The sequence below is a fragment of the Battus philenor genome, unplaced genomic scaffold (assembly GCF_028537555.1).
Source record: "Battus philenor isolate CCGP_79_NKW_IND1 unplaced genomic scaffold, ilBatPhil1.0.hap1 SCAF_5, whole genome shotgun sequence".
In the NCBI taxonomy this organism is placed as follows: domain Eukaryota; kingdom Metazoa; phylum Arthropoda; class Insecta; order Lepidoptera; family Papilionidae; genus Battus; species Battus philenor.
In genome coordinates this window covers 8,462,684-8,489,164 of record NW_027181715.1, presented here as the reverse complement: position 1 = coordinate 8,489,164, position 26,481 = coordinate 8,462,684, and the positions used below count along the sequence as shown (strand labels likewise).

Below are 26,481 nucleotides of genomic sequence, written 5' to 3'. Positions count from 1 at the left end.
TTCAAATTAAAGTCTTTATTTCTTTAGCTAATCATGTATGTATAAAATAATGAAGTTTAAAAATATGGAAGAATAACAAATATATGCGTTAAAAGGCTGAACAATTACTAAAATTACATTGCTTCCTATGCCATTTTGTTATAAAAATTTAAATTGTTACAAAATGTTTATTTAGTTCCAATTGGTTGTTCATAACCTCAAAACATATGGTTACCTAGAAACGGTTTTATTTATTGTTGTCATCTGTTTACACGGCAACAGTATTAATAAGTATATTAACTTGATAAAGTGACAATATTTTATTTGTTGTACAATTCTTTTTGATTTATGTAAGTACAATATTAATACTTTATTTCAGGAATATTAAAAGTTAATTTAAATATATATTTCTGTTAAATAAATTGTAAGTGTACATTAATGTCTTAATTTTAATCCGTTTGACAACAGATTATTAACCATGGCGTGGGGCCTGCCAAAACTTCCTGGACTAACGTTCTCGGATCCAACGAAAACTCGATATCACATGCGTTCTTCTTTGCGATACTATCAAGGTCACAGATTTCCCGATACTTTGGTGAAGGGTCCCGGAGGTACTGCGACTGACGTTGAAAGCAACGCATTTGCTTTACCTGAGGATTCTGTCAAGTATGTTTTTATGGAACTTTAAATGTCTCTTTAAATGTAAATTGTAAGCTGTCTTATTCATATATCAATATAATTAAGAAAATAATCTTGAATTATTCAATTACCCATTTATCTATTTTATATTATTTTTGCAAAATAAAAGTAGCAATACCATCTTAGATACATAGAGACTAGAGAATCTTAGAATTTATCGAATTTTGATCTTATTTCGTTTCTGTAATAATAAAATGTATACAGGATGTAACGCATACAGTAGATAACGTTGAACTACATTTGTTCAAGAAAGTGGCAACCAAGGCATTTTTCGATTTCTTAAGCAGAAATACAATTTTTGCTTTTACCTAATAACATGTTTACAGTAACAAGCAATACAGTAAGTAAGCAATTAATATTATATACTTTCCTTCTGTTCGTATCCCTTACTGCTAACAATCGTGGATCTTGATTGAACGTGCTGTGCACACGTCGCGTTTCTTTGAGTAACGTCATTATATCAGCCGTCGGACGTTAACTGCTGGACATAGGCTAGCGACTTCCGATGAGGAAGAAGGAAGGTGGACATTTTTTTCACCTTTTAGTGGGACATCCCACGCTGCGCTTGTCAGACCGTGGTATCCATTCCAGAACCTTAAGATTCCAGCGGCTACTAGCGCAATGTCTAGCTATACTAAATGGTAACTTGTTTCTGCGAAAAGTAATTTTACCTCTGTTTAGGATTTCTGCCTTTCTATCTCTTTCCCAGTCACTACTAGGTATTCCATTTTATCGTCATATCCATGTAAAAAAACCGTTAAAATTCTATAAGCCATCACTACCACAAACATTTGATCTAAATTTGTCATGTGTATATTTAATTATTTTTAATACATAGTGGACACGTAGTTACAGCGACACTAAAACTGTATATTTTATGTTGATTTTTCCTTAAACTAATATAAATAATTGACTTTTTTGTGTTGTAAGGAATTTATTATACTTTATATATTAAATGTCATATTATAAATTACCACTTATTTTGTAACAATAATAATAAAATGAGGCTATGTATAGATATGCAATATTTTTTTCATAAGTACTATCCCCTTTGCAACATGGTCACATGTCGTCAAACAATCGTTACCTAAATAAGAAATTTGGGGGATCTACATATTATACGTCAAATTTTCTTGTGCATTGCAAACAAAAATAACGTAACGTAAATAATATAACAGTTATGATCCGTCCCTTACGTACGGCCGCGTGAAGCAGCCAGCTCTGCCTATGGTCATCCCGCATTGGGTGCACTACGACAAGCGATGCTTGAACTTCACCGCGTTCTTCAAACAGCCGGTTTACGAGAATCCAAATGAAAACTACAGAGTACGAATTGTCAACATCGTGTATTTTTTGGAAGATGACACTATCACCGTCATAGAACCCCGGACAAGGGTACGTAAAAACACCAACGCTATTCATTTAACCCAAATTCATTATAGCAGTTGCTTTTATATTATTAAGTTCTTGGATTGGAGGCCAGAGTCCGGTAAACGCAACGTAAGACGTCCATGCATACGGTTGATAGACCCCTTGTTTAGGTCGTCAGAAGACGAAAGTTCAGGCTTTCAACCGCTTCAAACCAGTTCTAATAGAAATCTATGACGGAGGACTTTTTACAGCAGTGGATGTCCCATGGCTTAAATGGTGATGATGATGAATTATGTTAAACGTCAAGAACAAATCGTTATAGAAAACTTTGCCACGATTTGAACCGTGATAATTCATCAATTTAAATTAAAAATTTATTAAGGGTTTATAGCTTTTGATAACTGTTAATAATATTGAGTGTTGCTTTTACAAATTGTATACTATTATTCTTCAGAGACGTAAATTTTGCATCCCATGCGTTCATGTTATAGAAGCCGAGTATGGTGCTCGTGGCTGACGACTTCATAGTAGGCTTAAGGAGGCTTCATACATTGACGTTCACCTTCATCCACCTCCCCCATACCTAACCAAATTTTAAAATGATCCTACCAATGCTGCTTTGTATGATTAGTTCTTTACATGCCTAAATCCTTCAGCGGGTACTAAAGAACCTCATACAAATTCACAATAAAGTTATTCCTAGTTATTTCGTTGACTAGGTCATAACATCTGTTCACTTTAGTTGTTGAAAATAGGAGCACGTCCGGTTTAAAAGACGTTAACACACATCCTTATAATTCAGTATTTTTAAGGGGATATCACTTTAAACCACAAAAAGAGAAATATTAAGGTTTCAATAGAAGTATCAGATTTAATTAGGCAACTTCGCCTAATTAAATCTGATAAGCCGCTAAGTAACTAGGATTTAATGTTAATTCACTGTTACAGAATTCTGGTTTATGGCAAGGACGTATGGTGAAGCGAGATAAAATACTGAAAAATGACATGGGAGAATACTGGCATTGGAAGGACTTGGATAATGGAAAAGATATTTGCATTTTCGGAAAAGTCTTTCATACAGTGTCATGCGATCTCTTTACAAAGGTAAGATTATTGTGTGTCAATGACACAAAAACTTCAAAAGAAAAACTTCGCTAAGAAAATTTGACTTAATGATTTAGGGTTATCAAAAGTAACGAGGTCGATAAATGTTTACATGTTTGCTGAAATATCAAAAATATAACATCGGTATTGTAGCAATTTCCTATCAGGTATTTAAACAAGAATTTGCAGCCCGTAAAAGTTGCAAGTAACACAAAAAGCAACAGAAGCATTTATTCCGTTGTACCAAATACATAATTTGGCAAGATTTTAGCTTCTTCGGTGATGAAAAGCCGTGTATTATTAAGTAGCAATGCTCGCTCTTTTGTTTACCCCATCTTTAGAATTCATGTAAGCCCCGAATCTTTTCAGATTTTGTATAGAAACAAAGGAAAAGTCAATTCTAGGTTTTTAATGTATGTGCTAATTAAAAAAAAATGAATGTTTCATTGAACTTTCAATTCTACATAATTTTGACTTATATGTTTATCTTTTATCGGATTGCTTTTAATAAACATACGATAAATTTATCGAAGAATGAACCTTCATAAGTTATCACGGGTTGTAGTGCAGATAGCTCGCGACGTTGGTTATATGTAATATTCAAAGTTGAAGCCAACTTTTACTTGTGGGAAATTTTAGGCAATGTGTTATATTTTCAAATTATTCACTTTTTCCAAATAATTACCCCACTATCCAATAACGTATATATTTAGAACAATTTTCTCAATTTCACAATTGCCAATATTTTTTAAATTTATATGAATTTATTAACAGTTAAGTAAGTAAACTCTGACTTTGATAATTATATTTCCGTATGGTGAGGTTATATTTTATTTAACTATTTTTCTAGACATTTCCAGTATCGAGTACTTCAATATATACTTTTTATCTTCTCATATTGTACATTTATCTGTGGAGATCGCATTTACAATGCTAAATAACTGTCTTTATTTGAATTCCCATGATATTATGCCTTGTACATAAATCATTACATACTTATTAGGTATACAATTATAAAGGCTGCACGCTTGATACTTAAATGAGTATATTTGTTTGACTTTTATGTGAGCAACCTCGACATACCTACTCTAGTAGGGAATGCAATCATTTTTCTTTACATTTAATGCCCGGTAGATTCGCACTGTGAATTTCTATCTTTTGTGATAACCTCGGTCTGTAGCGATAAAGATAATACGTTGAAATTTTAAATTCTTACTATAAATTACTGACGTTTTTATATCAAAACTAAATTATTTGAAATACATCGCACAAAATACTTTATCACAATGTTTACTAATTTAAAGTATACAAGATAATACGTATATAAAACTGTTAATTAATACTGCTTTGATTATTTGTGCTACACATAAAGTAATTGGTGACACGTGTAAAAGTTTTAAAGGAGTTAATGTATAGTTCATTTGATGTCAATTAATTTATGGTACACTCAGTCAAAAATTGTTTTAGAAATAATAAATATCGTTATAATAATACACATAATTTACATTACTATATATTAATTATAGTTTACTATCTTTTCCTACAGATTATATTGCCCGAAGTTATTTAGTTACACATTTCAGACTGATCACTTTACACAGGGATGATATAGGCGTAAATGCTTTAAGGCTTTTGTTTACAAATGAACTAAAATAGTAAAAAAATAAATAAAAAAGGTGAATGCTATAAATTCACTCTTTGAAAGCTTTTGCACCTATAAAAATCATTCTGTACAATCGCCAGGAATCCCTGAAAAATATTATTTAATAACCCTGTTTTAAAATTATTCATAAATTAATTTTAGATTTTAAATTTTTGTTAAGATTTTGGAGTTAAATTTAATAATGTTCTTTTTGATTGCCTTAAAACATAAATCAGATCATAATAATAAGAAAAAAAAATATTTAACTACAAAATCTGTCCCAAGAAAATAGCTATGTTGTTTGAATATAAATGTTTTGATACCCCGTGTAAATCTGGTTAATATGCTCTGCAGGTGTTAATATAATTATGTTGATAGCAGCACCGTAGATACGTGTTTAACGCTCAACTAATAATAAATATATTAAATCCGTACAAGGTATATGCAAGTGTATTTTACGCTAGCTTTACCTTCCGTAGTAAAAATTATATTGCGCTTGTAACTATTTTAATGACACTTTTCTATAAAGTGTTGTTATGTACATAATATAACGTATAAACATGTTTTTCAGAATTTTTAAATGCAATATAAAAACATCTTTCTTTTTTTAAATATTACAACATTTATCTTCCACCTCCATCATGCCAAGAAAGAAAATAGTAGAAGTTTATGAAAACAAACAATTTAGATTAATCGAAGAAAATGAATGAGAGGCTGTTCGCAAATCTATCGCTCTGTCGGAGTATTTGGGACCTTTTTGTTTCAATCAATCATTGTCAAGTGCCAGATGACGCCGAATGACGAATTAGACATTAGCTTTCCTTTCGCTTGTAAACACAAAGTTGAAAACTTGATTTTCTCCCTTCTGTGTTATATACTTTTTTTTAGTTTTCCTTAACGTGCTTGTACTGCAAATATGGTTGAATTATACACGCGAAGACCTGGTCATGTACGTGACATAATAAAGGAATCTCCTTCACTATATACTACAACTGAAACGTAATGTAAATAATCGAGTTGGGATTATTGAGATGAAGATCGCTTGATGATTTTAGTAAAATAATTTTTTTCTTTGTATAAAACATAAAAACCTTACTAAAATTAAAACTACCTGTTGCTATAAGATTCTTTTGCTCTTGATTATGTAAATGTTGATCATGTTTCAACTACAATTTTTTTTTCACTTCATACATATATATTTGTCTTTTTTTTATTTTAGTCATTTTTATTACTCGTAGTTATCTAATAAATGGCTGGATAAATCCACCGGTCACTTTTAATTATATATATTTATCCGATATTTTCCGTTTTAACTTTCCAAGATCTAATGTTTTTTTATTTTAAACATTATAATAATAACGATGCCATGTTCGTCTAAAATTAACATTAATTTGAATATTATTATTTATTTCATGTAAAAAATCTTAGAATAAAAATTAATATAAATGTATTTAAGTTTGATTCATTATTGGTATAGTTTCAGTAAAAATTATAAGAAAATCTAATTAAATAATAAAAAACGTAACTTCAAAGTACTAGATTATGGTATGCACTATCATCGTACATCTGATAAAATACGGTTAGGGTTTTAAGCTGACAAGCTTATGATACGCTGCATGATGAACCAACAGAATTATAGCATAATATTTTTTTAATCTAATATCATATTTTCATCAAATTACATCTATAAATTTGTTTTTTTTTTTTAATTATATATATTTTTAACAAAGCAAGAAGTGTACTAATTATTAATGCTTCGTACACATTAATACATTTTTTTTGTAGAAAATTTAATAATTGTATAAATTTGATTGTTAAATTTTAAGTTTATATGTGAATAATAAATAATAATAAGTAAATTTATGTTAGTTTTAAGGACAGCAATTGATAAATAAACTATTACACTCAAAGTTAGGAATGTATAATAAGCGGTTGATGCAAAGTAAAAACAATTTATTGAATAGATTACAAAAACGCAGAAAAATTACATTTCGATTAAAAACACTGTATTATAAAAATATTATTATTTAAGCCGTATCATCCACTTTTCCTTAACCAAAAATAAAAAAATGAGGAGATTTTTGTGTGCCTTTTCGACAGTTTTAAAACTAATCGAAACATTTAAAAAGAGTTAAAATTTATTTTGAATAAAAATAATGAATATTATATATTTATGAAACGAACATATATGCCATAGTACAATAAAATACAATACATTTTACAGAGCTGTTATGAAGTGTAAGACGACTTTAATACCCATGTAGCATTTAATAAAGTAGGAAATAAGGAAGACAATAGCGCGCATTGGTTGCGTTACAGGTCTCACTACATATACAATTGTGTGTAAAATTCTACAAACCGTGTAAACTCGAAATAGAAACAGGGCGCAAGCTGCTTCGGGCCGTGTAAATAGGTATAATGCCCCCAAAATCCAAAACGCCGGTATGTTTTCTAGGTCATTGCGATGTACACGCCTCACTCTCTCCACGTCTGGATCGTCGTATTTCACCTTGCCTGTGACCAGTGCAGTGTCCTCTTCATTAGCGAAAATTTTCTTGGTGAAACGTACTCGCGCTGTCAATATTACTACAGCAAGTAATTTTAAAGCAAGAATAGCCGAATATAAAATGTACGACTGTACTATTGGGTCGTCAACCGAAACCATGTTTTATTATTCTTATTACTGTAAAGAGATTAAACGCGGAAAGCGTGTAGTCAGTGAGTTATATGAAGCGTGAATGACCGCTCCTGCAAATACGCATACAGCTTAGTAATTGTGTTATCATTATTTTTTCTCTCTACATGCGAAAGCAAGATATCGGCTACTCATGAACAACAACTCACTGAGAATGCAGCAACACTTTGTTTTGTGCCTGCATAAATGACAAATGTGTATTAGTTGTGATTGCTTAATATTTCATTTCTTATGTAATTCTACTACTTTCCTAATTTCTTGCGGTATTTACGTCTACCGCTCTGGTAAGGTAAGGACACTAGTAGTTGACCATGTACTAGTAGTTGACCGTTTTGTATGAAATTTTAAATAATAAGCGTTGTGTTTATCGTATCTTATTTAGAAATATATTTGTAAGTAGCTGCTTTCATCTATTTACAATTGCGGAAAGCTCAGAACTAAAGCGCATTGTGTGTAGCAGGAGCCGATAGTTGTTTTTGACAGGGTTCAACTGTGAGGCACGTTTCTTGATTTTATTATCTGATTTAACTAGCGAACAAGTGTCTTTGTGGAGCAATAGAAATCACATAAATATTTTTTTTTGGTAAGATTTACTTTTAAAATATTTTTAAAAGTATTTTCTTTTATGTTCAAGAGTTTCTAACAATATAACTTAACGTTTCGTCTTATTGTTTGGGGTGGTCATCTACTGAATGGTTTTTTCCAAAAAGTATCAGATTTTGACCGTGGTCAACTGTTGATTCAATTGACTTAACTTCGATTTCAAAAAGAGTTTTCAAAACTTAACTGTCTCACGGGCAGCAACTTTGCAGGCCCTTCACAAGAGGAGATACCAAGCCCATTTAAGAGGCATTTCTTTTATCTTGCGTTTCAAGAAAACAAGAAAAAACGAATAATGAGGGAAAGCATGCCAACGATTGTTTCCCGAGAATTGTGCCAAAAATATTTTGAAACCAAAAAGAAGAAGAAAGAGGATCTTGAGCAATTGAAGATAGAAAGAGCCACTGAAAGACAACGAAAGAAGGAAGAGAATGAAAGACTAAAGAAAAATAGGGTTAAAGTGGGAAAAAATAAAGATATCAAAAGTGTATCAAAGATTTTTTCAGATAGCTCTGACTCGAGTGTCAATGTTTCTTTTTGAGATAGTGTGGTTTCAGGATGCTCAGATGATGAAAACTTAAGGAACTTTAAACCTTCTGGGAAACCGTTATTAAAACAAATGAATGAATATGTTAATTTCACATATGATAATAAGTATTATCCTGGCAAAATAATTAATGTTACTAAACACACTGCAACAATTTCATTAATCAATACAGTGTGGTCGCTTATGAAAAAGGCCAATACCAATGGAAAAATGTGACAACCCACATAAATGAACCCAAAAAGACCAGTAAAACACGTAATGTTTACTCTGTTCCTGAGTTAGATTTCATGTGGAATTAAGTTTCCTAAAGATTTGTGTGCTATTTCATTTCTTGATTTCGTGACTAAATATTACGAGTATATTTTTTCTATGTGAAAATTAAAATTTTAAGTTTTGACATATGTGTGGTCTTATTTACCATAAAAGTAGGTTTTTATTCATATGGTCAACTACTGATGCTAAATACGGTCAATTACTAATTTTTTTCAGATTTTGATTGGTCAACTACTGAAGCAAAAACTTACTATGAATCAAAAAAAAATTTAAGTGTTTACGATTTGTTAAATTGAAAGACTTCTTAGCAAAACTTAATCTAAAGGGTATAAGAATTTCCTTTAAGCACCCACTGATATTCTAAAATTTTAATGTATGTGGTCAATAAAAAAACATTTTAGCAGCGCTCTTAAGTGGTCAATTACTGGTGCCGTTACCCTATATCAATATCTATTTATTTCATATTTTTAAATATCTTTTTTTCTAAAATGCTTGTACGTATGTCACCAACATATATATTCGTTTTTTGTATAACATTACCAAATATTATTTATTTATGTTATTTACATTTATATATTAAGTCTCTTCTCCAGTTTATGACTTTATGCTCTTTATTAATAAAGACCTGTTGAAAAGCAATAGCAACAACTTTCGGATGTGTATATTATAGAAATATAACCAAAGTGTGCTTTGAGTTCTCTCTTATATGGAATATTAAAACAATTTTCTTAGTATATATACCAATAACCTTAAGTATACGTCTGTTGTATGTGTTCGTGCTAGCATTAATATTTGAAATCCCACAATTACGAACAGTTCTCATATATATTTTATAGATTCTTAACAAGTTAACAAACTTAGTTATTATTTTTTTGAATTGAAAACATGGCTGAATAACAAAACACAGTTCAAGGCATGAGCTATTAATATTGTTAACAGCATGTGTTATATAACGTACAGCGGTCAATGTTAATAAATCGTTGTTAATATTTCTTACAATGTACTATCTTTTTCTTAATGTAAAATAGTTATTTTCAAGCTGTATAGGATTGTTTGATAGTGAGTAATTTTAATATATCAAAATGAATGATTATGATAATAATTTACATAGATTGTTTGAAGTAACTATATTCTGGTCATGGCCAATACACGGACTCCGAGATTTTGAATCTTAACTTTCAATGTTCGTGTTTGTGATTTTAGATTTAAAATTATTAAAAAAGTTAGTACACACAAAAAAGCCGTATTTATAATTTAAAAGTAAATAATATAAGTGTCAAATGAGGACTTATGTAGATGACCTTTAGTATCCTACTACACTTGTGTTTACATACATAAGTTAAAACAAGTTTGAATCTCATTTTTGTCGTTAGTAATAATATTATTATTACTCTCAGACTGCAGAATACTTTGAGAGACTTTGCAATGTTTGCAAAATTAAAAAATGAATAGAAAACAAAATTACTATTCTCGAACAATCATTAGGAAATTCATAATTTGGTATATCATTAGAAACATTTAATAAAATGAGACAAATAATTTCATACTAGTATTGATTTTAGGCTGCTCACTCCCTATTAGAGCGATTAAAAAGATTTAGGCTATATAATAACAAAAAACAAGAATTTTAGCAAAACATGTTTATTTTTATTGTCACATGCATATAAATAAACGATAAAAACATCGATTGTTTACATAAAAACATTTTTAATTACACAGCGGTTATATAATACAATACAACTTGGATACCCAAGTACCACTTAATGAAAAACGGAATGGCGTATGCAATTGCGCGTGTTGGTTGCGGCATAGGAATCACAGCGTAAACAATAGTATGAATAATTCGGCTTACTGTGTACACTCGAAATAGCAGTGTAGCCCAGGCAGCAACGGGTCCCGTAGTCAAATACAACGCCCCCAAGACCCAGAACGCTGGAATATTTTCTAGATCATTTAAATGCGCCCGGCGAAGTCGCTCCACGACGGGGTCATCGAGCTTAACCTTTCCTTTCAAGGACTTTGCGTCTTCTGGATTCGCGTATACTCCTCGTATCATACGATTGATTCCTGTTAGAGCTCCAACACATAGCACCTTCAATGCTAATATTGCCGAATACACGAAGAACGACTGTACTTCCGGGCTTGATAAAGTTAACGGCGCCATGTTTTCGAATACGTATTCACTCGTTAAAAGAGGTGCGACGACTGTTTACTGCGCGCTGCGTTTAAACGTGTTTGTTGCCTGTTAACCTAAAATTTTATCAAGTCATCATTCATGGATAAAAATAACTTTTAAATGTAATGGTTTGCATAACCTAGTATATAGTGGTGTTGTGTCTGTTTGATTAATTTTGATTCTAGATAAGCAATGTTGGTAAAAAAAATAAAATTTTACATAGCTATTTTAATAAATGGTAACAAATTAATATATATATACATATATTACAAATGAATTATTTTCTTTTATTCATTTGTCAGTCACGATCTTTACTTGCTTGATAATGTTATTTAAAATATTGTAAATTTATTACTATGGAAATGACTCGAAAACTTCAAGACGACGAAATACTTCGTATTCTCCAAAACCTACCAGAAGATCAATCGGAACGTGAATCTGAAAATGTAGAACTTAGCAGAAACGATAATTTTTAGTTGGGTGGAACTTTGAGTTTTGAAAGTGAATGCTCAGATCCAGAAAACCAGGTACCACTTGCTACCATACGACGTATTACCAATATGTATCAGTAATAGCCAGGTAGAGGTCGCCTTTACTTTGACAGTGCTATTCACGAGCAGAATCATAACTACATGACTACAGACGGCATAGTATGGACACCGCATATAGAAACAACGCAAAGAGGAAGCAGAATTTACAAAGAAAGGGGATATTTCTATATATTATTTATTATATATATTATTTTATAAGAAATTAACTAAAAATAATATAAAACTAAGAAAATTAATTTTGGGGTTAGCGTGTGAGCTTAGCAGAAATACTCAAATTAATCCAAAACTTCCCGGTTCAGATCTTACTTTTGTAGAACCTACGCCTTCACCATCTCACTCTTCGCATCTATTTGTCTTAGAGAATCGAAAAGAACGGGAATATTAAATATGTGAATGTAAAAACAAAACTAATAAATTATGTGACGGGTGTAAAAATTCGATTTGTAGTTCCCGTAATGTTATTCTTCTCAAATAAAAATAGTAACCGAATATTTACGTCGCAATTTGTTTATATTATTACTTACTATTTTGAACTTAATAAATAATTTTCTGAATAGATATACTTGCAGTAATTTGACCGCCCGCCGCCTTTATGGGTAGTTAAATTTTGCAGTCTTTCTTGTGTTAATCTGGGAAAATTATAATTTAAAGGCTGTAACGGTTTGAACATAATTGAAAAATTTAGTAATGTAATAGTGATATTAAATGAAAGTAATAACTTTATTATGTACTGTTAATTCTTAATGAACATTATTATACGTTATTAGATTATCTAAAGAGCGTTTTTGTTTACATTAGAGGTGAATTAGAATATGTATTATTTATTTATGCCCTGTAAAACAATTTTTATATTAATTATCTAAAAATGATACTTTACTTGGTCTTGTAGTTTATTGTGTAATATGAGTGACCCTTAATTTTCTCTACGAACTTAAATATTTTTTATCAATTGATAACTTTAGAAAAACGTCCTTAAAGCTTAAAAATGTCAGGATTCATAATTCATTAATATAATATTCTCTTATCGAGGCATACATAAAGATAGATAAGAAAATTAAAAAATTAGTAATAAATTAGTACATTTTATTTGAAATAATTATTTGCGTCACACTGTAAATTAAACTAACATTGGTTTAATATTTCATGAAAGTATAATAACAAGCTAATTTTATAACATAAGCAATACAATATTGCTAATTAGTTCGTTATTGAATATTTTAAAAATATATAATTTTCAAGCTTTAGTAGGTTTAATTTCAGGCAAGTTATATACGGATAGTGCAAGACAGGTCATTGTGGCGGTCACGTGGGAGACCTGTACCTTGTAATGGGCTTCCATCTGCTGACATGAATGAATTAACGAATGGATGTTATACTGTTATTTAAGAACTAGCTTCATAAGATATTATTATTACACAAGCAACTCATTAGTAAATATGAGTTGCTATCATATATTATAAACTTTAATAGTGAGTTAGTAACTATTTTTTAATCTGTGAATAACACGTCCAAACCTCTCAGCATTAGAATTAGATTGTTAGGCTTCACTTGCTTGTTAATATGCCAATATAAAATAATAAGCGCGTTTAGATTAGGAGTGACAAGTTTTGTTATTTGTTTAATTGATAGTACACTAGTTTTTAATATTACGACATATTGCACAACACTACATGGGAGTTTATAATCTTATGGCCTTGAGTTCAATGAAGATGGACGCTAACAGTAAAAGTATAAAAATATTGAAACAATGAAACAAATGTTTATTATTTTGAATAGGCTTTTCTGAGTATCAATGATATAATAACAATTTAAACATATATTTACACATTGGGCCCAATTTCCCCATGTACTACTGCCAGATCTGGAATATTGATTCCTTTAAGAAGAGTATTGAATATAAATAAACTATAAAACAACATCATCGCTTATTTAATTTGATGATTGACGTGAGAGATATTACCTATGATAAATTTTGCATACAATAATTATAAATAATTGGTAATTTATTTACAATAAAAGTCTAAAGTGCTAAAGTGAGAATAACAAATTCATCATTTACGTTTTGTTATTAAGTGGTACTGCTATCTACATATATGTATGTACATCAAAGGCGTTTACAAATAGATGCAATGCTATACATACATACAAACTATTATTGCAAAATTGTCTTTCTTGTCAGTTTCCAATGACGACTGAAGGTTAATTAAATAAAATTTGAAGTTACGGTGGATGAAGGGAAATCATACGACAGATCAATGTTGATTATAATAATTTAAAAAATCGCCCCCGGGTGGGCTCGAACCACCAACCTTTCGGTTAACAGCCGAACGCGCTAGCCGATTGCGCCACGGAGGCTATGTTTATTATGTAAAAATTGTAAATGTATACAAATCTGATTTAATAGTAATACATACTTATTAATTTACTACTTAGTAGGAATAGATTAAATATATATTATTTAATAGGTTTCTACGTTAATAAACACTGAGAATTGTAATAATTCATTTATAGCTTATTTTCCATCAAAAAGCTTTAATGCTTTAAACGTTTATTTTTTACTAATCCGTTATTCAAAATTTACTATTTATTATTCCTGAAACCATTTCGGATAGAATGTACCGTACACTATATAACAGTAGAAGAACTATATATTTGCTCCTTTATAGATTGTACATATATCACCTTGTGTAATATAGAGATAATCGAATGACTTCACTTTGATATTCGATCGTTAGTCGCAATGACTGTATGAATCCATGAATAACATGTTACTAAAGGCAACTAGAGCGTTAAAATTATGTGATATCACGTGAAGTGTGTTTGAAAAGCAGAGTGTCGGGTTTTCATATTGCTTAAAAATTGTTTATAACTTTTTCAATATGTTTTTTTACTGGTCAATATTTTGCTGTCTAATAGACATTATTGTTATAAATAAAACTCATATATATAAACTATACGATAATTTATTTTATGTAATAAATATTTTATATCTTATCTTCAAATGTTATGATGAGAAATTGGTATAAAATAAATAATTCTCAGACGTTAATAATATCTCTTAATTTTTTTAGGAATGGTTAGAATCACAGGGAATTGAATTATCTAAGGAAGAAGATATACCGGTCGATCCGTACGTGGAAAAAGAAAGATGGAAGAAAATACAGCCACCGCGAAGAACAGTCGCTCATGATGACCCGCTTAGACGTTTTCTAGAATATGATGGAAAAGTGCTTGCGTAAGTTCATAGTTCCTGAAACAAAATTGAGGTGTTGTAGACAATACAGAAATTATAAGACGTGCTTATATATAATTATAGAGAAATAAAATATTATAATTAAAAAAGGGGTCTATAATGTAGTAAGAAATAATTCGATCCAAAATGTTTCCAATATATAAAAAGTATATTCATATTATTATCGTTTGAAATTAGAATTTTGAAATTGTAATTTTATTGTGGTACATGGCAAACGCTTAGTTACATAGAAAATTCCTTATGGCACATTTTTATACTAAATGTTATGTACGTAAAGATACTATTCCCTAAATGCTAATGTAGACCCTTTAAACTTATTTATTAATTATTTCTTTTAAAAAAGACATAACATTAGGTTCATTTAACAAAATACAGGGTCGTATATCTTAGCTTATTGTAAGCTTACACAACTCTGGTTATGATCATGTTAGTTTATATTTACAGCAAATGTTATTTGAAAAAAAAAACATATTAAATGGTTCTAATAACAATAACGAAACAAGACATCAACAATTTAATGTATGTTGAATTAATTGTTATAAAAAAGATAAGAAAAGTAGATAGATACTAAACTAAACTTTATAAATATCATTAATAATTAAATAACTAAAGTATTTTATTAGTAAAAGAGTAAAAAAGTAAAAGAGTAACTAAGATTATTATTTCATTTTATCTTGTTACTTTTCCATTGGTCTTTTTTACTATATATTTATTCACTGTTTATGGATATACGTATTATTAAACTTCGATGGAAAGTTAAACTCACTTTTAATACTTTAAGTAATTGTGTTATAAATCTGACTGTTGATTAGAGTGTTTTTCACAAGAAGTCTCAGCATGATTTGATATAATGCTTTAAATAAAAAATTGTGCAGGTTAAATTATCTTTTATCGCGATACTGAATGTGCTTACCCTATTGCTTATTTTGTATTGCAAAATAAGATGATTAATAAAATTATTACGTACAAAATGAATTGGATAGTGAAATAAAGAATCAGTTTTTGTAATCGTTGCATTTGATATATTAATAGTCGTTGAATTATGGGCAACGAAAAGTTAATTTTAACTAAAACGTCTTCTATGATCTCTGCGTATAGCTTTAAGTAGAGATCATTTATTTAAGTGTCCTTGCCTACTCTTCGGCAATGATAATAAACAGGGCCGGAACCGCTAGAGTTTCTCAATAAATCAGAGCCAAATAGCTGCTTAACCCTGCACGAGGGACTCGTTTTCATTACATTTGTTTTCTATAACTTTTTATAAATCAATGTTAGTGAATATATCCGTAAATTTAGATATATCTAAAAATTTATGATAAGAATGTTTCAGAGGACAAGTCGCTAGTATCTTTCATTTAAATGTAATAATATTTTTACATAAAAATCAAATATACCAATACTAATGATTTTTGTAGTAATATCATCATAAACATATTGACATAAATTTTTGAAAAAATGTAGGCCATTTTAATAATTACATCTATATTATAATTAAAAACAAATATACATTTTTGGCAATAGCTAATAGATCATAAAATCCTTCTGTTAAGGTTCAATGTGGTGTGGGATAATCGAGACTCTGTGAATGGTGAACTTGTCGAATACAAGTTGATATATTTTTTGCAAGACGACTGTATTTCTGTCAAGGTAAACGTTAATTAAGTCAATAAAACAACAACAATTGTTGCTAGAATTTATTATTATAGTTGGTCAATTTACGTCAGCTACGAAGTCAATCTTTAGTATCTTAGTTTTATTCAATTAAAATAAAATTGTATAACGCAAACATTCCAATTGTTTTAAATTGCGTGTTTTGCTTTTTCAGGAACTACATGATCCAAGAGGTGGAAAAGACCCATTTCCTTTATTGTTAAAGAAAATGAAACTACCTAAAAAATGGAAGGAAAAACCAGGTGAGTTTTAAACTCCTTTATTTCAAACGGACACCTCAACACCAATCAATTGAAAATTAAATTTAGTTACGCGAAACAATTGAAAACTTATAACCTCAATGTTCTCTCTAACCTCAATCATATTCATCATTATTTAATACGAGGACACCCGCTGCCAAACGTACGCCTCTCCCTCACAAATTTCGAATAGGTCTGGAAGCCGTCTGTATCCAGTGTCTTCAGACAAGCTTAACAAGGACGTCTGTCCTTATTTTGGATGGACGTGCTACGTTATGTTTGTTGGTCCAGAATTTTAAAACCTCAGCGGCTATCGGTTCTTTGTGCTATGTGACTTGCCTATTGCGACTACAACTTGATTATCTACAGGGCAGTGTCAGTTACTTTCATTCATTTACGGATATCATTTCAGATTCGATTTCGTAGAGAAATTCCGAGCTTAGATTTCAGTAAATAAATAAGGTTTAAATTAAAAATGTTTATTACTAGGTTAATTGTTAGCAGAAGCAAGATGCAAGTAATAACGACAATGTGATCATTCAATATCTGTACAAACTAAAATAGCTCCGGAAGGATGTATATTGCTTGTCTTGTTGTTCTCGACCTACATAGTAAAGTATTTCATAGAAAAGTCGTCGAGAAGAAATAAGTTCCTATTTCGATACGGAACTGAAACTCTTGATGCGGAATTATATTTTACAAAGAGAAATTTCAAGGACCGTTGATTGTTGGGAATTTGTTTTTTTTAGACTTGTTTAAACTGGAAAAAAATTTCGTAACTCTACAACATACAATTATATACATATTTATAATTTATTAAACTATTTTAAACCTTTAAAATGAAATCTAACAATATATAATATAAAAGAAAAATTCCCACAGTATCTTTTCCTTCCATTGTAATGGAAACGACGGAAGAAGAAGTGACGGAATATTACTCGCCTCGAGATTTAATCGTGGGGGAGACCATCTTTGTGTTGGGTCGACGTTTTTTGATTTTTGACTGCGACCAGTTCACCAGAAAATATTTTAAGTACGTTTACCTATTAAGATTCACAACTAAATATATTTAAAACCAAATATTCACGAAAACACTAATCATTATCGACGGAAATTTAAAACACAATCATTTTATTTAGTTATCGAAAAATATACCAAACAATATTTAAAAACTATGATATACATACACTCTTTTTTTTCTTTTCATTTGATAGATGCTCACTGCAAGGTATATAAGCCTCTCCCAAAATCGCCAGGATGACCGGCTCTGCACCGCTGCCCTCATTCAACGACCTTCCGCGACCCCTTAAGTATGTCGTCTGTTCAACTGGTGACGGGCCCATCCCCACCGCGTCGCTATTTATTATTATCTATTATTAATATATAAAAAAATATGTAAAACAAGGTTATTTCTACAGTTTTGTAAAACGAATCGTATAAGATGACTTCAATTTACAAAATGTCGAAAACTATGAAAATAAGAGTTAAATAATAAAAATTAAGGATTTTTTTTGTTAAATGATAGATATTTTTAGCATTAAGGTATACAATTACTATTGATGTGTTAATGCAAAATATTTAATGAACTAAGCAACTTAAATGTAAATAATATATCTTCATGTGAGATCGAGAATCATTTATCTTTTAAATAACTACCTACTACACAACCAAGCTGCAAAAAATTTGATGAATAATGAATAAAAATATGTAATAATGAAAAAACAATAAATTATTTAATATAGCGTGTCTTTAATTTAATGGCACAATACACAACACAAAGCAGTGATATTGAAAAATGATTTAATATTTGGGATAAATAATTTGTAACAAGCAAATTTTATCGGAGAAATGAGTTTTTTTCTCATTAAATAACATTAAAATAATTATTTCATGACTCATACGTTTATTCACAGAACAATGTTAAACATTGATCAACCGCCTAGAGTGGAAATACCTCAAAAGAAGATGAAAGAATTCCCTAAGGTTTGTTTCTGAGTTGTTTCATTCAAATACGTAGCAATTTAAACATTTGCCTTGGAGCACATTAAACTTATTTTAATAAAATGAACCATTTTGTAATACTTTAATAAACGTATATTTGTGTATTAGATGTTTCCTCCTCACATTGGCATTGGGACGCCAGAAGATTCGCTTGGCTCTTGCTTTGGCTTGATGCCCAAGCCTCCTCATAAGGATGTCATTAAATACAATCTGAACGCGAATAAGGTAACATTAGTAATATCTTTATGTTGCATAGATTTTTTATCAAAGAATCTGGATAGCTATCTATATATGAATTACACTCTGAGCACTATGTTTCGTTCCATGTAGAACACCTATTCGCAATACCTAAATATTAGAACATAATTAAAGCTTCATAACTTCGTGAGTTTATTTTCATTTAAACTATGCCTTAGGTTTCCAAAAACAAAATTTAGTACAAATGTAGAATAATAACGAATTTTATAGACAAATTTTGTTCAAACAATGTTCGTTTTTTTCGTCTTTGTAATAAATTCTAAAATAAAAGAAATGTAAATATGAACTTACTTGACGCTTATTGCTGTTATAACAAAAATCCCGAAAAACAAAATAATGAAGACATGCAAAACAGTCTACACAATATTAAAGCAAGAAACTTTGGAGGTATGACTCATGAGAAAGTTTAGTTAATTTCGGAGAGGTTTGTCACGTTTGTGAGTGGTAATGTAGTTAACGCCTTTGTTTAACTTTGACTTTCTTCTCCAAACTTAATTGAAGTTGCAACTCTCGGCACAGAGTCGAGTATTACCTTATTGAAATCCTCACAGCTATTACGTTTTACAATGTTTTCTTACATATTACAAAAATAAAAACTATGTCGTTGAATTATATGCAATACTACGAGTATTCCTGTAAGATTAAGCTTTGCAGTAAACAATGTTCATTTTTCTTCTGGTTTCCTATCATTGTACAGGCAATTTTTCATCTACGTTGACGTGTTTTATATATAAAGTCGCCAAGAAAGACTTTATTCACGACTTGCATAAGATGTACTACAATTCATATTTATTCAATTCTCATGTTTATAAATGAATGATGAGTGGTGAGAGGGATGGTGATATCTTATTTATTTTTCTACGAGTGAATGTGTTATAGAACGAAGCTTAGCAAAAATCCGGTAAAATACGCTGATGTCTAAACAATTTTAGAATTGGTCAGTTTATCAGAAGAATAATATAAATAATTATCTCATTCTATAACTTATTTTCACAAACTGACAGCAAAATAAAATATTGTTTCACAATGGTGATAATTATTATAGAAATGTTATTTAACACATGAAAATTTTCATTTCATCATTTTTATCGATAACTGCTGCCGCATCGAAAAAGAATGGGCCTACTGCTTATCGCCTTGGTTTTACAAGATGCGGCGATGCATAATTTTCAAGAGGATTATTAAGAAAAACAATAAATCTTTCAAAAGTTGACATTTAGCTTATTTTTATAATATTATTCTAGAAACCTGAAGTTTCACTGAAGTGTTAAATTTCAACAACGAATATTAACTTGAACTTAATGTTATAGTGTTACTTATATATATAGGGTTATTATCAAAAGAAACTTTTGGTTACCTAATGACTGGGAGAAATATATTAATTTTTTCATATTTTTTTGTTAGTATCTACGTTATCTATGCGTGTTGGATTGGATTCATCCAGAAGATAAGAGTAGAAAGTTCGTACTTTCTTATAGTCTTGCGGACGGCACTATCAAAATCGGTGAGGTTCCTCAAAGAAATTCCGGATTTCGAGAAGGAAAATTCTTAAAAGCTATGCTTCTGGAAACACCGGAATCCGATCCGAATTTCCCGACTTATTTCACGCCAGACAAATTTTATATTGGTACGTATAAATCGGTACGTAAAATGTAAAACATTCACAGATGTTAAAAAACTTACTCTAGTGTAAAGAGTTTATTTAACGACCCGTGATTCCTGACCCGTGTACAAAAGACGATTTTTAAACAAGAACCTTTAAAAAGCGGTTCTATCCCTAATTACTACATGTCATGATTAAATAAAAGTAAAAATTGAAAATTGTTCTACTAATAAATAAAATGTTATGTATAAATTAATTTATCATAATTAATTATTTTTACAGGAGCCATCGTACCCGTGTTCAAACATCGTTTCAAGATAATCGGTTGTGACCTTTTCGTGTATAGGTACATGAGCTCTAATCCTGAGAAATTCCCACAGGAGGTGATCGACAACGTTCGCAATTACCACATGCGAGAAGGCAATTTGAAGGATGAGCTTGAGGTAAATTAAATTTGAACTAGGAGACATGTATAGTTTTAAGTACAATATGTCCACTGTTAGACACATACAAAGCCTCTCTCATAGATTTCCTATCGGAATGGATGGAAGCAACCTGCATCCAGCCTCTTCTAACGTTCTGCACGCTATGTTGTCTGCCCACTGCCAGTTCTGTTTGCAAATTTCAACTTTTACCTTGCTAATCCACTACTCTGTGTATCGGTTACTTTCGTTTTTTTTTCGGATTTTCTCATTTTAAACCTTAACACACTCATTATTCTGATAACCTATGTAGTTTTTAAAACAAATTTGCTGTTTATATATTTTTTTAAATTATGGATATGTCAAGTATTATAATAAATGTGTAACCAGCTAACATTAAAAAAAAAACAAATCTTTGTTGGTGTTGTAGACGCCAGCTTAAGGTGCTGATCTGAATTTCGTGGCATAAGGCAATAAATGAAAAAGAAAATTGACGATTATATTGTTTACAGGATGCAGTGAAAGATTTAGAAGCAGCGGAAATGCGCGCTCAGTTGGCTAAGATCGGACAAGCGGCTGTTGCTGAGCCTAATGCCATGGAACGTTGTCTTTCCGAACTTGGTGTAGTCGAAGGCAGCGCGTCTCCGCCGCGACCTGCCACTCCGCCTTTGACTACTGACCACATGTCATATGACGACTCTTTACGAGCGGCAAGATTGAGGTATGTAGTATTTCTATACTTTGAAATTTTAACAGATGGGTGGAAAGGAAAAGTCCATAACAAAATACTTCCCACATAAAGAGTCTAAGTAACAATAAACAAAAATCAAAACTTGAACATTCCTATGTTAGATAGAGATTGTGAACGATTTGTTATCGATTTTCTTGTCGAAATTATTAGTTAATCCGGTGATTATTTCATCATTGATTATTTTATGTACCGCAAATGCGTCGATGTATTATATCTCATTAAGACATTTCACACGATATTAATTAAGAAAGATGTACGCTATAGACGGCTTTTCCATTATAAAATGACCTTAAAGTTCGAAGCTACTTCCCGAATACACATTGATTAGGATTTTCATCATAAGTATTTTTTATAGTAAGTTGTCAAATGTGTTTATACGCAAAATGAAAGATCCCATCTATTAGGGATATGTAAACTTTTTGCCAATTATCACTGCATTTAGCAATAGTACGTATACGATTAAATTGCTAGTACCAAGTCATATCATGTTACATTGTGGTGTGTACATTGTTCCTTCTTTATTAATTGGATGTAACGTAATAAATAACAAAAATAGACAACTACTACGGCATGTCGTGTTAGATTTTACTTGGTGACAGATAGGTAAAATATTTTTACATAAGTAATATTTTTATAGCAATCCTCCGTGCGACAACGTTCTACCATTAAAAGGCATACTGAAATCGGGCGAGGCACGAGACGATCATCAGAAAGTTGTGTGCTTCAGTGGACCTTCGACTGAGCAACAACGTGAAGCTAAACCAAGACCCACGGGTCAGGATTCAGAGTTTGATGAAGATCCCAACTTCTGCGATAAATTCAAGGAATCTGTAAGATTTGCATTTAATGAATGATTTATTTCAATATTTTATCTGCTCTAAATCACAAAGCATTAATCTTCTTGTGATTAAATATTTTTGTATCAATTATATGTATTATCGGTCATTGTTGGATTTTATACTAAACAAAACAACAATATAAAAGAATTACATAATATATTTACTGTTCACAAACGATAAAAGAAAGATTGAATCGTAAATATGTTATTTTTAGGACTATACAAAACCACTAGAGTTGAAATCTTTTAATTGGAATCTTTTTACATAAGGATTATAATATGGGTAATAATTAGTTACTAACGACTGTCAAAGGTTCTTTATTTCCGGGGTCGAACATATAAATGGTTTAGAAAAAATATATAATATTTTACTACATTGGCTATTCACTCTTATTTAGTTTTGAAGGAGGATCTTCAGCAGTGATGGGCCAATAGTATTGTACCCATTTACCTAGTCTGAGCATCAGTAGTAGCCCAGCGTGGTACAGAATTGAGACTTGATATGTCGCAGGTTCGATTTCCGTGATACAGACTTATAATTCACACTTTGTGCATTAATTGTATAGGATTGCCATTGCTCACAAACAAAGTTTCTAGAGGATGAACAGCGGCGTCCTCTACTTAACATAATACCACACTGCAATCGGCAACCTGCCTGCCCAGCGTGGTGATTATGGGATGTTCCCCGATATATACCTTTAGGACATGCCCATGCTTTGCAGTAGTCGTCTATGTATTGAAACCATGATTATTATACCACTTTTAAAGGCAATCATAATATCTTTAAATTTTTAATAGTTTTGAAATAAATCTACAAAAATACTGAATGACTAAAATAAAACCATTACATATTATAAGAAAAAAAAAAATCAAACAAATTTATTCTTAATATACTCGTACGTATAAAAACATAAAATATACTAACATTATATATGTTTGACATTGAGATTTATACTTCGCTTTAAATTAAAAATGATAACGAATATAAGACAGCAAAATTACACATATTTTGTAGTGGACGAGCCATATAGCGCGCAGAACAGATGGCCGCTGGGGACTTAAGATTCTGGCGTGGAGACTAGGAACTGGCAAGCGCAGCGAAGGACGTTCTGCCGCGAGATGGCTAGACTACCTTGTTAAGATCCTCGAATAACCCCAAGTGCCAGTCGCACTTAACTGATCCAATTGAAAATCTATGAGGAAGGTCTATGTTCTGCAGTCAACGTCCTATGGCTGATTTGATAACAGTTTATAATGATGACATATATATTTAAATGTCAGTATTTTGGGTTATCGCTCATAATGCTTCGTCAGCTGAAGCACAAAACTGCCTCATGCTTATCGTCTCGATAATGAACCATTGGGCATATATAACTAATGTTAATATTTTTACAGGATGTGGCGGAAAGAGCAGAGCGTAGAGCTAAACATATATGTCCTTACGAAATAGCACCAAGCGCACAAACAGCCGGTGGTAGTGCAGATGAGAGCGCCAAGCCTAGCCCTCCAGGATACCTCGGCACTTTCGGCGTTCAATGCAAGGAGGTATTTATAATACCTAAACTAAAATATTCTTCAAACAGTTAAACATCTATTTCAATTTAAATGATTGTTATAACACGACATATTTTAGTTGTTATTTGAACGTATACTAGCTTATATTAATTGTCAGTCCATCTCGTACAGGATAAAAAGCTTGACCTTATTATGTGTGAAACATTTCGCAACGGAGAACTAATTAGTTTTCTTGTAATTATTCAAGTAATATTTATATCAGCTTTTTTAAAATAAAAAAACATTAATAATTATTGGAAATTTATAATATTACATTTAAAAAAAAATTCAAATTTTCAGGTGCCTGACTACATGCGTCTACCGCATGATGCGTACGAAAAAGTTAAAAAATTACGTCAAGACGTGACAAAGATTTCACCAGCAGCTGAAAAATTAGCTGGACTCCCACGGGAAGATTTCCCTCCAGTTAGTACATGTATGGAGACTAAAACGGAGGTCGTTCCCTGCCCTCCTCACAAAGAGGAGGATGTTGCCTTTAGCTGTCCACGTGCGGAACCTGGGGCACCATGCTGTGACCCTGAAAAGAGAAAATCCGAATAAATTTTGTACGAATAAATAATTTGGCTGGATTTTTCGTTTCACTGTCAATGGTAGCGATTCTAACATCTATTTTAAAATGCATTATTTAATATGTATTTGAGCACTGTCAATTTTTATTTTTATTTTTCGTCTGGAAAACAGTGTGAGTGTATCGATTTGATATGCTGTTTGTATTTACAATGTTCAAAGTTTAAAGCGCTTTTTTGACTTAAGAAAAATGTAATACATGTATAATACAACATATTTGTTACTTGATTGTTTTTAGCGCTGATTTTAACCCTGAAGTATTACGCTAGTTATAATTTTCAGTGTGGCTAACGTCATTGTTTTAAAGAAATCTGTTTCAAGTGAATGATTAAATAATATAATAAAAATGCAAAAAAACCTAAACAGTAATAATCAAAAACAAGCTGGATTATTTTAATAATGATACGTATTTTAAAAATACTACTGTCTACCTTTTTTCATTTGGGTTATATGAATTTTTGTAAAATATTTTAAATGAAAACTTTACTATGACAAAAGAATAAAAAATATTTTAATATTAACATGTAGAATTTTAACAATTACATAGAACTTGAGTATAAATTAGTGGTAATTTTAAATATTATTTGTTTTCCTATATACACTGAATACACGAATTTTTAAATAGCATTTAGTAATTTATCAAAAGCTTATATCGTTTCGTATCTTTGATATAAAAAATATTTGCTGCAATGTTCTCTGCGGTTAACCACTGTTCAACATAGAGCTTTTCCATATTGATGTACTTGTAAATTCCGTCTGGCGAACATGCTTTATTAATTCAAATTAAATTAACCAGCAAAAGCAAAAGATTTGAAGCATGTTTTTGTCTAATGGCAAAATAAGGTCCTTACGGTCCTTATTCTGACATAAAAACTTGACTTTATGGAAGGAATTAATCCTGATTCACGTTATTTCAACGATAGCAACTGATTGAGTAGAGGTTCGGACCTACTGTGTGCCTTCGAAACGGAATTCTGGGAGTGTATTGGTTTACAGTCTCAGCTAAGGTCTCTAAATGGAGGCGCTATGGCCTAAGAAGTCGAGTTCGACGGTCTTCCAATCCAGTAAAATATTAAAGTAACGCTCCGAATTGAAGCTTTTGAGGGTGCTCTCAAGATTAGTTACTGAAAATGAGGTATTGTCAAAGCGCTCTTGGCGTTCTGCCATTTCCAATCCGCGTAAACTATAAATACGTAAAAAAATCTTCTCGACCTTGACATATTTCCATTTTTTCTATGTATTTATAAATTTTAGAATAAACACATCCACGCATTTAAGTCAGCTTACGACTATCCACATTAAGATGAGAAGCAACCGCAGTCGTAAAACTTAAGAAGCAGTTTATATGGTAATTTATGGCAGTGCTTGTCAGATTTAGGGATACGCATTCTTTACTTGTTTTTTTTAATATAACTCCCATATAACTAAGGTTAATATATTATTATTTTACTAATATTACCATATTGGATAACAGAACAGAAATAAAAAAGGATGCAATGCCATTGTTACAATTCTGTAGATTTAATATTAAAGATATTAAAACGCACTGCTAACATTTACGGTTATCTTAAAGTTATTTATTACGTAAATTTCCCCCTTTAACTAATAAAACTTTGATAAAATAATGAAACACTATATTACTAATAGGCTTTGATAAGGGCATTTG

General features: G+C 30.8%; 3 protein-coding genes and 1 non-coding gene across 4 annotated transcripts; 1 reads left to right on the top strand and 3 right to left on the bottom strand.

Annotated features, from left to right (window-relative positions):
• Positions 1-290: 290 nt before the first annotated feature.
• Positions 291-24,788, top strand: LOC137929872 (EF-hand domain-containing protein 1-like). The gene is made up of 16 exons (XM_068772996.1): positions 291-329; positions 448-645; positions 1,857-2,073; positions 2,998-3,153; positions 14,709-14,872; positions 16,441-16,537; positions 16,716-16,803; positions 17,683-17,833; positions 18,714-18,783; positions 18,910-19,026; positions 20,464-20,686; positions 20,945-21,105; positions 21,597-21,805; positions 22,473-22,665; positions 24,069-24,218; positions 24,528-24,788. The coding sequence occupies exons 2-16, from the start codon at positions 458-460 to the stop codon at positions 24,786-24,788; spliced, it is 2,445 nt and encodes an 814-aa protein (XP_068629097.1). The 5' UTR covers positions 291-329; positions 448-457.
• Positions 6,833-7,558, bottom strand: LOC137929437 (microsomal glutathione S-transferase 1-like). The gene has a single exon (XM_068772382.1). It carries the CDS (start codon positions 7,458-7,460, stop codon positions 7,014-7,016), a length of 447 nt encoding a protein of 148 aa, XP_068628483.1. The 5' UTR covers positions 7,461-7,558; the 3' UTR covers positions 6,833-7,013.
• On the bottom strand, positions 10,560-11,121 carry LOC137929313 (microsomal glutathione S-transferase 1-like). The gene has a single exon (XM_068772193.1). It carries the CDS (start codon positions 11,072-11,074, stop codon positions 10,622-10,624), a length of 453 nt encoding a protein of 150 aa, XP_068628294.1. The 5' UTR covers positions 11,075-11,121; the 3' UTR covers positions 10,560-10,621.
• On the bottom strand, positions 13,919-13,992 carry TRNAN-GUU (transfer RNA asparagine (anticodon GUU)). The gene has a single exon. It is a non-coding gene; the product is annotated as a tRNA-Asn (tRNA).
• Positions 24,789-26,481: the final 1,693 nt, after the last annotated feature.